Genomic DNA, 13,942 nt, shown 5'->3' with positions numbered 1-13,942 from the left:
CAAATTATATTAAAACCATCCCGAAAATTTTCCACCGACGATTCCCAATTCGAAAAACAGATATCAAAACCGTTGATCTGAAAAAGACCAGTATAAGACAGAGCGCACAACAATACGTCCGACCGCAACAAAAACTTCCACAAACTCCAAAAAAAAAAATTCATACCTTGGAAAATGAAAACCAACCACACTCCCGAGCACGACCCCCATTGAAACTTGAACTACTCTAATACGTATTGCTAGACCTATTATACAGCCTATTACAAATGTAATAGGCCGTGTCATGACTATCATCAACCAAAAAGCCTTTACAAGCTGTCTTTCCCTGCTTTCCTCTTTCTGTTTATTGCAATGAAACCATTGCTAACAAAGGTTTCCTCCCTCGAGTCAAAATAAAAACAGAATGATGCATGAGTCACATGAAAATTTTGCAAATCGTACATCGGTTTGCCAACCAATGAAAATTATCACAACCAATCGTGTTTTAAATAAAATCAAGTTAGATTGACTAAATTGATAAAATCAGTAGCCTGACACGTTAAGTGATAACAATTTTCTTTCTCGGTCTTGTTACATGAAGAGAATAGGTAAATTATGGTTGAGCACTAAAAATATAATCGTAATATTGAATATATATATATATATAAAATTAAAACTACATAAAGGATAGCCTCCTTTATGACATACACTAGAAATCAAGATCAGTATCTCGGTCTGATATCAGAAACATTAACATTAGCGTAATTTATTTGCTAATTCATTCAAAATTTAAGGAAAATTAATTACAAGTAAATGATGTTACGTTTTGATAGAAATATTATCTACAATTAAAATAACTGAAAAACAGCGAAAACATGTAGTATTTTGCAATGAAACGTAAAATAAATAAAAATAGATAAGTAGAAAAAAATTGATTGCAGTTGAAAGCCGGAAAATTGATTCTAGTTAACCCATACGTTCCATCAAATTCATTAAAGTAATCATGATTTATATCGCAATTTAAAAAGTAAATAAAAAAAAAAAAATATTAAACGTTAAAATTTTAATAAATATTAAACTTTGTAGGTGATATTTTATTACAATTAAATCATGTGAAATATAAGAACAAACATACTGAAAATGTGTACTCAGTTAAGAAAGGTTTTAAACCTCGATCAATTTTGGTCTTAAAGAAATATTTTATAGAAAAAAAATTATAAAATAAAAAATAGTTTAAATGTATCCATGTTAAAACTGTAATCCAAAATTAGAGTTAATATTAAAAAAAACATTTCATTATGCTAATATCATTCACTTATTTAAAAGAATAAAAGTCAGAAAAATTATTCTCTCTCCCTCTGCGCGCGCGCTTTAGCGTGTGTAAGTGGTGTATTATAGACACACACTGGTAACTCGAGCGCGCGCGCACACACACAAACACATCTACTTACTCCAACAAATAATTTACAGATGTAGGAAAAATATAGTTCAAAATGTAATCCGCTAAATATTTCTTCTTTTCCCGTCATCTTATGTGTGTAATTAAAGTTATCCGTTTTATTAGGTGTATTTGATTGTAGGAAGCAACTAAAAAATAAAAAAATAATGAAGATGAGTTAAAATATTAATGTGAATTAGAATTTTTTACAAAATTATTTTAAATTCAATTTTGGCTTCATACAAATTGAATACTATAATTTGTAATATTTTTAAAAAATAAAAAAAAATTTAATTTCTCCCAGCTACAATGTTAGTATTGTATAAAGAGAAAAAAAATTCATTATAAATTTAACTGTTCAAATCATTTAATATTTTTTTTGATATGGAAGTCAAGTTTAGAAAAAGTAAAGCAAATTGGAAGTAACATTTTAAGATTAAAGAAAACTTAATTAACAGACACAAAATTAATTAATCCTTTGCGATCTTTAGGGTAGTCACACTAGTCACTATAATCCCCTTCTACTCATTTTTTTTCATACGTACGTCACCTGTCTTTCAGGTCTTGTCGGACAATGCCAACTATGTTTTGTTTGCGTCGATCTACAGCCAACTTGTCTTACCGGTTCAGCTAGGATACAGTTGTTTTCGGGAAAACCTGGTCATAGTTTTAAATTAATTCCCTGTTATTTTTAATTTCCTATATAATTTTAAGGAGAGTACAAACATTACCTTTGAAGGAGCTTAAAATAAAATAAAAAATACCAAAAGTTATTATTGAACAAATATTTTATTACAATTTATAAAATTTAAAACTATTGTGATTAATGTGTATTTAATAAAAATTTAGTATACTTTGAGCTACAGTTTTATTTTATTTTATTATCTTCCGCTGTATGAAACTTCTCAAAACCTAATAAAAAACATGAAATATCTTTATTGTTTATAAAATATAGGCTACTCCCTCAATGAATCATAAGACTTTGCCGATGGTGAGGGGGCTTGTGTTCTCAGTGATACACAGTATCTGGACCGAAGGTGCAACCAAATCAGAGAGGTATCTGTTGAGAGCCAGACTAAGGAATAATTCTTGAAAGAGGCCATCCCAACCCCGTGGGGAGAAGACACATCCTTGTGACGTTACCGGACGCCACACAATCCCCTCACTTTCCACTTTACCGGAGGTCGTCTTTAGACCCAATAACTGATTGTATCTCACAGTCATCAGCCAGGTCTCGGTCTGGAGGCCACCGATGTAAATGACACGGCAGAAATTTGCATCAGTAAATATATATCAAATTTCGCCTTCACGTAGACCTGAAACGGACATCTTCACATCCAACCATGTTAGGTTGGAAAACGCGAACCCATCACCCAGTACAGATTTGACAACACCGATCGTGACTGTAAATGCTTCAGAAAACGAACGAGTTTCAAGTTAAATCAGTGCTACAATCATAAAAATTAAAATTTTTTTACGCAACATAGAAATTCATACCTATACCCAAATAAGTCAACCAGTTTAGGTTACCTAACAAGGGGATGCAACCTCATTCCGGTCCGCGTAGGTGGCGGGGAAACACTCCGCACCCCCGTCTGGTCTCATCATGGTGTCTCACGAGGCATTATCAAGTCACGATCAAGACCATACCGGCGGAGGAAAGTCGCGGTCCCGGTCGCACGGGCTACCACACCCAGGCAGCTAGCCACCCCCACCAGCGGGAACCCCAAATCGAATCACAAACAGAACCAATATAACCATGGCACGATGCCAACGTGCATACCTCCAACCAATCCAATGCCTAAGCCGAAATTCTAGCCACCCAGGATCCTACCACGACCGAGTACCTCGATCAAACTCCCTCTGCAGACCTATAAATCGCAAGGGCGCGAAGAAAACAGCCACTATAGCCCATTCTTCGCAGATCAACCAGTTGATACCGACATCCAGAAAGTAATCTATTAAGTTCCCTAACAGCTCGTGAACGTTCAACCTCGTATCAGGGATAGACGTACAGGACATGGTCCACTGTATCATCAGTCCCGCAATCCGGCCATTGACTCGAATCCACCAAACGAAACCTAGCCAAACTCGCCCGAAAGGCACTATGTTCGGAGAGAATCTGTGTGATATACCGATTGGAGGAGACCCATCTAATCGCACCTAAATTATACACTATAGGAATTATACCAGGAACCTGTGGAGGATTAGCCCACCTGACCTGCAAGACGTAAGGACCCGGTCTTCAATCTCCTGTTTTCGTTCTGACGTCAATAGGTTTATTTACCTTGGAAATGTAGCGTTCCTTACACACATTAGCCAAGTTATGTACTGGTTTGACTCCGGCTATAACACAAACTGCCACCTGCGAGACTGTTCTGTAACCGGCTATAACAGCCAGCAAAAGGAGTCGTTGGGCCCGTGGCAAAATGTTCGCGCAATACCTAAAAACCACAGGGTGAGCCCAAACTGGCGCAGCATATAGCATAATAGCTTCGCTGACACCTTTGTAAAGGATACGCTTAGTACAATAATTCAACCTCCAATGCGGATGTATGACTCTACGGATTCCATAAAAAGTATCAGCACCCTTTTTAGTATAACGTACCGAATGGGGAGACCATCCATCCGAACCCGGATTCGCCGCGAAGCACAGCCAATCGGCCCTTAAGCAACATTTTTGTGTTTTTCTCTGGGCTGAAAATCATCTTATGTTGGAGATCCCACAGTCGGAGTGGCTCACAAGCACGAGCAGCTCGGAATTCTACCTCGTTAGCGAATCCCCTTCAATCAGTAACAGCGAGTCGTCAGCACAAGCGATGACACGACAACCACATGGCATCCTTAAACGCATCATCGAATCAAATTCTATAATCCAATGAAGGGGACTACGAACACTGCCCTGAGGGCATGCTTTAGTTAAGGTCTTAAGAACCTTCAAGCCGCCATCACCATCACGCAGAGCAACGGTTGATGGTTGAAATAACTTTAGAGCACTTCTAGTTCATTTCGTGTACACTTACGTTTCTGCAAGTTAAACAGAGAAGAGGGCTACCATAAGTTGTTAAATGCTCGGGATATGTCCAAAAAAAATCCGTAATACATATTTGCATGGACTAGAGGAAGCTATATCCATCACCTTTAGTACGGCGTCCTCAGTGCTCTTGCCCAGTTGGAAACGATATTGGCTGTTGATATTGGCTATTAACAAATGATCAGTGGCCAATTTAACATTAATACTCAAATATTGGACCTTCTCAAAAACCTTGCCAATTGCGGGTAAGAGCGTTAGTGGACGGCCAGAAGACCTAACAGTAAGATCTTTGTCGCCAACTTTGAACCACAACACCATGCTTCCAACACGCCAGAAAGTGGCCTGCGAAGAGCAATCTATTATGGTAGAGGACTAAGGACAACTGGAAGTGCTCGGATGAGAAGCTGCACAGTTATACAATCATATCTGGGGATCTTGTGCCGTGCTATGCAACAGATCACCTGGCGCACTTCCGCCTCAGTGATCTCAGAAGATTGTATGTCGGTTTCGAAAATCGCGAACACCCGCCTGACACGCCAGTAGTAGGAAACCTCATCCACCGTACTTTTTTCCGGGAGCAAATCATTCGGAAAAATATTAAGGACACGCTCCTTATCAATTACCACACCCTCTCGGGTTGACAAAGCTGACAGGAGGACATCTTTCCTGCGCGTATATCCAAGGGCTCTATATACAACGCCCCAAGAAACTCCATTCCCTTGCTCTTGAAGGGAGGAGCGCTAGGAGTTACGCTTGGAGGAAATAATGCTATGAAAGTACCTAGCCCTCGCTCTGAGCGATGACACGGCAACCATTATATAATCATGATGATTATATCATGGATATATTGCAGCTCATGATGAACGTTGAAAATATAAGAATGCTAGTAATAGAGATCGTAAAGGAACTATCAGCAATTAAGAAATACTATAAACAGGAATTGCAAACTAGCGAAAGAAGAATAGATTAAACAAAAGTCTTCAGAAGTGGAAAGATAAATAAACATTGGTAAAATAGACGGAGCATACAAGAAAATTAAGAAATATTTTTGGGTACATAAATTATACCTACTGTTAGGGCTGCACGCCGATCGGGTTCATCCTCTCGTTACGCAGCCTTTCTGAGTCGGTTCACAGACTGCTTCATTGCTGTCAAATACCGAGACCAACAACCAGATATATGTTCCAAGACAGTGACTCTAGGAATGGCGGCTTCAGCCGCTGCCACCATCGTAGAAGTGAAATTTTCTACCAGGACATCTAATGTCGGTCAAGGTCACGAGAAAAAATCTCCAGTCTGGACTCCAACAAAGAGGAGAATTTCGGTCAGTCCCCCTCCCTGGCGGACTGGCCTCTGAAAGAGACCAGAGAGGCCAGCTCTTCGGTAGTTGTTAACGGAGTAGTTCAGGACGATTTAAACGGCCATATCAACATCACTCAGTCTTCTGAGTACTGCGAGCTGAAAGGAATAGAAAACTGCAACTGGTTTTTTTTCAAGAAAATGTAGCTTTCTGCATTTTCATATAACAAACATGGAGGCGTCTTCCTTGGTAAAATATTCCACAGGTAAACTAGTCACCCGTTTGGATCTCCGGGTGGGGACTACTAAGGAAGGGATCACCAGAAAATTAAAAAATAACATTCTACGAGTCGGAAAGTGGAATTTTAGAAGTCTAAAAAAGGTTGGTAGATTACAAAAATAATGATGGAAATGGATAGGATAAATGTAGATGTACTAGGAATTAGCAAGGTTCGGTGCGAAGAAGAAAACGACTTTAGGTCAGAGGATTTTCAAATAATTAACTCAGCCTCAAATACAAAGCAGGCAGGAATAGATTTTCTATGAATAAAAGGCAAGAAGATAGGGCAGAGAGTAGAGCACTTCAAAATGCATAAGGATAGAATTATTGTAACAAGGATAAAATCAAAACCTAAACCGACAACTATTGTTAACGACTATGTGCGTACAAGCGCCCATGATGATGAGGTAGAGTGTGAATACGAGGAAATAGACGAAGCAATTAAACACATAAAAGGGGACGAAAATTTAATAATAGTTGAAGATTGAAATTCAAGCACTGGAAAAGGCACGGAAGGAAATATAGTGGGTGAATACGGGCTGGGCAAAAGGAATAAAAGAGCGGACCACTTCATTGAACTTTACACGAAGTATAATTTAGTAATTGCCCATTACCCAGTTTGCAAATCATAATTGAAGAATATACACATTGAAAAATCTAGGTGATACTTCAAGGTATGAGATAGATTATATCACGTTTAAGCAAAGACTTAAAAATCAACTCGTCGACTGCAAAGCTTACCCTGGAGCAGACATTTCAGAGGATATAATGCAGCTCATGGATGAACATAGAAAATATAAGAATGCTAGTAATGGAGATTGTAAAGGAAGTATTGACAATAAGAAATACTATAAACAGGAAGTGCAAACTAGCGAAAGAAGAATAGATTAAAGAAAAGTGTTCAGAAGTGGAAAGATAAATAAACATTGGTAAAATAGACGGAGCATACAGGAAAGACAAAAAAAATTTTGGGGTACATAAATTAAAATCTAATAACTTGTTAAACAAAGTGGTACACCGGTTTATAATACAAAGGGAAAAGCCGATAGGTGGGTGGAATATATTGAAGAGTATTACGGAGGAAATGAATTAGAAACTGGTGTTATAGAGAAAGAAGAGGAAGTCGAGAGGATTGAAAGGGGAGAAGCAATACAGAGATCTGAATAAAACAGTTCATTAAAAGATTTGAATGGCAGAAAGGGTCCTGCAATAAACGGAATATCTCCAGAATTACTTCGCAGTGCAGGTGAGGAAGCAGTAGATAGATTATACAAACTGGTGTGTAATAATTACGAAGAAGGGGAAGTTCCGTCAGACTTCAAAAAGAGTGTAATTGCCATGATATCAAAGAAAGCAGGAGCAGATAAATGTGAAAGATACATAACAATTAGCTTAAACAAAAATCTTAACTATAATTCTGTACAGAATAATTGAGAGGAGAGTGGAAGAAGTGTTATGAAAGACCAATCTGATTTCAGGAAAAGTATAGGGACAAGGGAAGAAATTTTAGCGCTCATATTAATAGTACAAGGAAAATTAAAGAAAAGCAAACCAACATTCTTGGCATTTATAAACCTAGAAAAGGCATGCGACATCGTGGACTGGAAAAAATGTTCAACATTTTAATGAAATTGGGTTCATGTTTAGAGATACAAGACTAATTGCTAAAATTTACAGGAACGAAACAGTAGCAGTAATAATTGAAGAACATAAGAAAGAAGCACTAATAAAAAAGGGAGTCCAACAAGCATATTTCCTCTTCCCATTACTTTTAATCTATACGTAGAATTAGCAGTTAATAATGTTAAAGAACAATTTAGATTCGGAGTAAACGTACAAGGTGAAAAGAAAAAGAAGCTACGATTTGCCTATGATATAGTAATTCTAGCTGTGAGTAAAAAAGATTTAGAAGAAACAATGAATGGCATGGATGAATTTCTGGACATGAACTACCGAATGAAACAAAACGAAAGTAATGAAATTTAGTAGAAATAACAAAGATGGACCACTGAATGTAAAAATAGGAAGAGAAAAGTTTATGGAGGTAGAAGAATTTTGATATTTGGGAAATAAAAATACTAAAGATGAACGAAGCAGGAGGGATATAAAATGCCGAATAGCACAGGTGAAACGGGCGTTCAGTCAGAAATATAATTTATTTACATCAAAAATTAATTTAAAGTTCAGAAAAAGATTTTTCAAAGTATATATTTGGAGTGTATCTTTATATGGAAATGAAACTTGGACGATCGGAGTACCTGAGAAGAAAGTATTAGAAGCTTTAGAAATATGGCGCAACAGAAGAATTTTAAAAATAAGATGGGTGGGTAAAATGACAAATGAAGAGGTGCTGCGGCAAATTGATGAAGAAAGAAACATTTGAAAAAATATAGTTAAAAGAAGAGACAGACTTATAGGCCACATATTAAAGCATCCTGGAATAGTAGCTTTAATATTGGAGGGACAGGCAGAAGGAATAAATCGTGCAAGCAGACAACGTTTGGAATATGTAAAACAAATTTTTAGGAATGTAGGATGTAGGATGTAGCGGTTACTGAAATAATACGACTAGCACTAGATAGTGGATCTCGGACAACTGCATCAAACCACTCAAATGACTGAAGACAAAAAAAATATAGGCCTACCTATTAAAATTCATCAAATTTAAAACATTGTAATTACTGTATATTTAACAAAATATGTAAAAATTTAGAGCTATTTTTTGTTACTTTACATAAGAAAGTACTTTTCCTTTCATTTATAATTTTGTATTGTATGAAATTCTCAAAACAATCATATTTAATGATTAGTCTTTGTTGGATATATTAAACCAAAATTAAAGAACAACACACAACATTTGCAAATAAGAAAACCTTTATACAATCATCGAAAAACATGAAACAAAATGAAGCATGAAACATAACCAGATTCATTAACTTCATTAAGGTGAGAAGTCAACTAATCCTTTTCAAAAATACCAAGGAAACATTATAATTAAGAAATTCGTTTTGCCACCTTTCATAATTAATTTTTGTGTAACCATGTCAATGGAATTTTCTTAACGAATCTTTCTTTTTCTTATTCTTGTATAGTCCCCGGGAATCACCGTTTAGGTATTATTTCAGAGGATGATATACTTGAGTGTAAATGAAGTGTAGTCTTGCACAGTCTCAGTTCGATCATATCTGAGATGTGTGGTTAACTGAAACCCAACCGCTAAAGAACACCGTTATCCAAGATTTAGTATTCAAATCCGTATAAAAGTAACTGCCTTTACTAGGACTTGAACGCTGGAACTCTCGACTGCCAAATAAGCCGATTTGGGAAGACGCGTTCACCACTAGACCAACAAGATAGGTTTTCCTAACGAATCTGGTTAATCACTGAAATATAGAAATACTGGAATGGGGACTGCCTATGTCCAACGTGAGCGGAAAACGAACGTGAGACAGATAGATTTAGAGGTGTAGTTGTCATTGTCGCACAGTGCAGTGCATGCGCATTGTACCTAACGTACCGTCCCTTCAGAAAGTAATTCCTTAAAAACCTAATTGTAGTTAATATTAAGTGATAAAATCTCATAATTCTATTTAATTAATAGATAAATTTCAATGCTTATGAATATTAAATAAATGTTGAGTTAATCATTTTATCATATAAATCTTTTTATAAAAACTTTCTACAATAACTTGAATTATGAAAGATAACTTGCGATTTGTGATGAGAGAGATCGTAAAAAAAAACTTTTTGAGCGGACTGTAGACAAAGAGAGGTATACCTATAAATCAGCTATCTTTGTTGGCATGGATTTCTAACGCAAGTGCACATTCCAGTATTTCTATATTTCAGTGTGGTTAATGAAATAGACACGGTTTTTTCCATATCTGGAATAATTTTTTTTTTATTACATGGTTTTTCTCGTAGCAAAGTTTGAATAATGTCTCTAATGAAGTATCTATACCTTCATAGGTAAATATACTATCTTACTCTTTTTGAAAAATTCAAAATATTAAAATGCGAGTTCAACTCTTCAGTTTTAATTCATCGAATACCATTACTTCGTAAATCTTTATTTTCGTACAAGAGTAAAATATAGGTTTACTACTTTTTGTAAGTATAGCACCAATGATCGTTTTTTTAATAATCTGAGTCACAGATATTAATGCAATAAATACTAGGGTAAAATTTAAAAAAACGAGGGTTTCAATTTGAAAGTTCAAATAGTTTTTGCAAGCAGCAATAAAAGTAATTTGTTATAATGTGTATTTGTAGATAGCAAGAAAGGGATTTGAAGTATCTGCAACATCTGTAAATTAAATACTTAAAGTCAATAAAAGAAGTAAAAATTCGAACAGAAGCTGTCTATCGTGGCAACACCTAACATCCCTTCCTAAATCAATTTTATTATTCATTACATTTGTTGGCATAAAAAATAGTTGATATTTAGAATCAGGGAAAATTCATTCACCGATCATCACTTTGTTTCATCAATTTTTTACTCCTTACAAAGTTTAGGGAAATTGTTTGATTTAAATCAGTCGAAAACATGTACTCTTTTTCGAGAGTGCCAGAGGAACAAACAAACATTCACCAGAACTAATTGTCTTTCACCTAGCGTATTATGGTACAAACAAATCTTTATTTTGTTTAAGCCATTTCGTGTTTCTCTTAGCCAATGAAAACAATAAAAATAATCATGTAACTGTAAACAGAATATTAATGGATATTATCTAAAAAATTATGCTATAAGCACATCAAACTCAGTTACCGAGTAAATTAATACTTACCTCATATCATTCTTTTCAACAGTATTCTCTAGATTGTATTTATCTCTGAAACACACACAAAAAATTGATGAGTAAATATTTATCTAATTTTACTATTCGACTTATTATGGTACTGACACACCTTTCTGACGTACTGTTTGTTTTACGTAATAGCAATTTAAAACGAAAATTGAAAAAAAAAATGAAAACCAATTGTTAAAAGCAAGAACCAATAGATGTATTTAATAGAAAAAAATACAAGTAAAAAATACAAACTATTACAGGACAGACTAAAAGGATATTAATCTATTCTAAGAGAAAATCTTAAATAAGACGGTAGAATGAAATCTATCCAATTAGTAATTTATATTTAACTATTAATATTCTAAGAAATTCATGATCTGATAAAGTTCTTTATCGATTATTATAATGCGAAGGAGAGGTAATTAAGATATATTCTATAAATGTAAACGTTAGATAGGAAATGATAACAAAATTATTTAAACCCACAAAAGAACATTCTTTAACTTTCACTTCTCGACCTCTGGTGCCGTGGTGTATAACTTGTGTTTACTGCTACCGATAGCGATTTGCTTCTATAAGTGCAGTGGTTTTGCGTTCACGTCGTCGAGGCTGACAACGATCAGTGGCGGTCGGTAAACTTGCGTTGTTATGGAGTTTAGGTTACACAGCTGCGTAGTGTGTTGCAGGAGTCCCACTGTCGGCTAAGTAAGGACGTTTCCTTTGTGTTGCATCATGTCGCCGTTCTTATGGGACCTTGCTCTGGATAGTTCACTGCTAGACGCTCACCTTACCTTGTGTTAGGTGATATGTACGTTCAGACTGTTATTGTATTGCCTGGCAGTATAGTCGTTGTTTTTGTTTTTCAGACGCTATGGCGAAGTCCGGGGGAGATTGCTTAGAGGACCTTGTATTGTTTTCATAGCCAAGGACCTGGTTGCTGGCGACCCCTTCCAGTCGAGAAGGTCGCTCGGTAGGTCTCCGCTAAGACCACGGTCCTCCGATAAGGAGGTCTCAGAGTTCTCCATGAAGGCAGTACTGCCCCCAAGTGTACCAGCGGACTGCACTAAAAATCCTGCCGAAGTCACCGCTACAAGCTGTGCGGAAATATCGCACAGCTCGTAGCGGATCATTCCATCATCTTGGAAGTTGTTAGTGAGTGGCAGGCGAAGCAGCTGCTGGAGGCCGGGTTAAAGGCTCAATTGCTGGCCGAGCGGAGGCCGCAGATATTGGTATATGATATGCCAAGAGCCATAATAGTAGAGGAGCCCGAAATCCTCAGAATTCCTTAGAAGCCCGAATTCATTAGAGAAAACAAATTGGTTTGGCAGCTGGGGAAGAAGAAAGCTTTAAGAGTCATTGAGTTTTAGACCTAGCCTAAGATTCGGCAGGGCTTGGTGGCCGGTGGACGTCATTGGCCCGGTGTTCGGATGGACCTCATGTAGGTTTTTCGACCATATAGAAGACGCCCGGTGCTTCAAATATCAAGGATTTGGTCACACCCCTCCCCTCTGCAAAGCGCAGTTGGAGATGTGTGGACCCTGTGCTCTTCCGGGACACAGAGTAGCCAATTACCCAGCCAAGTCTACGCCTTCCAAGTACGCCGTCTATAATTTGGTGAAAGGCAGCGTTGCTGGACATCATGTCGGGGGTAGGAAGTGTAGAGCGTATGAGATTGCAGGGGCGAGAGCTGTAAAGAATACAGCTTATGGCGACGCCTGAATTAGAGGAAGCCTTTGAGGACGGATCCTTTGAGGAGGACGGTTGTATCAGATTCGTTGGGTGTCATCTGGATGCCTCAATCGTCTGGTAAGCAACTCACCATCGGGCGAATCACGAGGTCTACACGCATGGAGCACAGGGAAGAGGTAGAAATGTTAGTTGAACAATTCGGCCGGGCCATCAAGACTGGTTACGGTAGGGTCCTACGGCGGCTTCGGCCAATGGACAGACCCTTAAGTAGCGGTCAGTGCGGTGATCGGGGAGTGCCTTGAGCCGTTATAACCGCTGCTTCCGATTCAGCCATCTGTTTAACGGAGGCGGGAAAAGTGGTGGTCCTCTGAACTTAGCGTTCTGCGCGCAAGAGTTATTTCGGCTAGGAGAAGATACCAGCGTCACCCCCTAACGGTCATTATCGTTGATGACGTGTGCGCTCAGGGTCTGCGAATCGAACGGCGCGCTCTTAATGAATATGATCATGCCATCAAGGAAGCCAGACGCAAGTTATGGCAAGACTCCATGTGCGAGATGCAGCGAAACCCCTGGCAGCTCGCAAAATCATGTTATCAGCCAACGCCATTGCACGTGCTGTCCAGTGTTCGTTGCGTATTTAATAGTTGTGACCACACGGTATCATCTGTGGCGACTTACCAGGCGTTCCTGAAAACACTGTTTCAAGATGCTCCGGAGGGTGAAGCAGTGGTCGGCGTTAGGACGGGTGCTATGCCCTTTCCTGGCGGACGGGCTGTAAATCTTCTTGATATACACCGAGTGGTTTCTCGAAGGCACTGAAAAAAAGCATCGGGAATTGACCAACTTGAACCGGATATATTATTCCATCTGTTGCTTATCATAAGAGAGCCGCTTGGCATGCTGTTCTCGGAGTGTCTAATCTGGGGCTGCTTCCCGACTTGTTGGAAAGTGACTTTGATGAGGGTTCTCTTTAAACCAGGAAAAGATCCTAGTGAGATCGACAGTTATCGATCAATCAGCTTCTTGCCGGTAATTGGAAAGTTGCTTTAAAGGCTAGTGGTGGAACGGCTCTGGCAAAGCATTGAGGTGAACTCTTTTCTATATCGAGGCAAGTATAGCTTCACAAAGTGGTTGGCATTGATGATTGCATCTTAAACGCTCTTGCCAAGGTGGAAATCGCCGAATTTGTTTCCATCCTCTTATGTTGGAGTTCAGACCTCTGTAATTTGAAACGCCGAAGTGTTCCGTAGCCCTGCAGACTATTTGCCTAACCGTACAGCTCTAATTAAAGATGCGCACCAAGCTGTGGAAAAATCCGTTACCAGAAGAAGACCGCTGGGTTCCGTTCTCGATCCCCTGCTGTTGAACCTGGTATTCAACGAATTTCTGGGATATTTCCGAAATGGGTCAAGTCGCTGGCTTCCGCCGATGAC

At 38.1% G+C, this 13,942-nt stretch overlaps 1 protein-coding gene across 4 annotated transcripts in view; it reads right to left on the bottom strand.

Moving 5' to 3' along the window:
* LOC142317270 (uncharacterized) overlaps nucleotides 1-13,942 on the bottom strand; it is a 134,480-nt gene that overhangs the window by 14,275 nt on the left and 106,263 nt on the right. For all 4 annotated transcript variants that reach the window (XM_075353679.1, XM_075353682.1, XM_075353681.1 and 1 more), the window contains 2 exons: nucleotides 10,818-10,862; nucleotides 1,431-1,566 (listed from right to left, as the gene is read on the bottom strand). In XM_075353679.1, the coding sequence (XP_075209794.1) occupies nucleotides 1,431-1,566; nucleotides 10,818-10,862 (181 nt within the window). The remainder of the gene's footprint in view (nucleotides 1-1,430; nucleotides 1,567-10,817; nucleotides 10,863-13,942) is intronic.

This window comes from Lycorma delicatula, chromosome 1 (genome assembly GCF_047948215.1).
Source record: "Lycorma delicatula isolate Av1 chromosome 1, ASM4794821v1, whole genome shotgun sequence".
Classification (NCBI taxonomy): Eukaryota; Metazoa; Arthropoda; class Insecta; order Hemiptera; family Fulgoridae; genus Lycorma; species Lycorma delicatula.
This window is presented reverse-complemented; position numbering and strand designations above follow the sequence as displayed.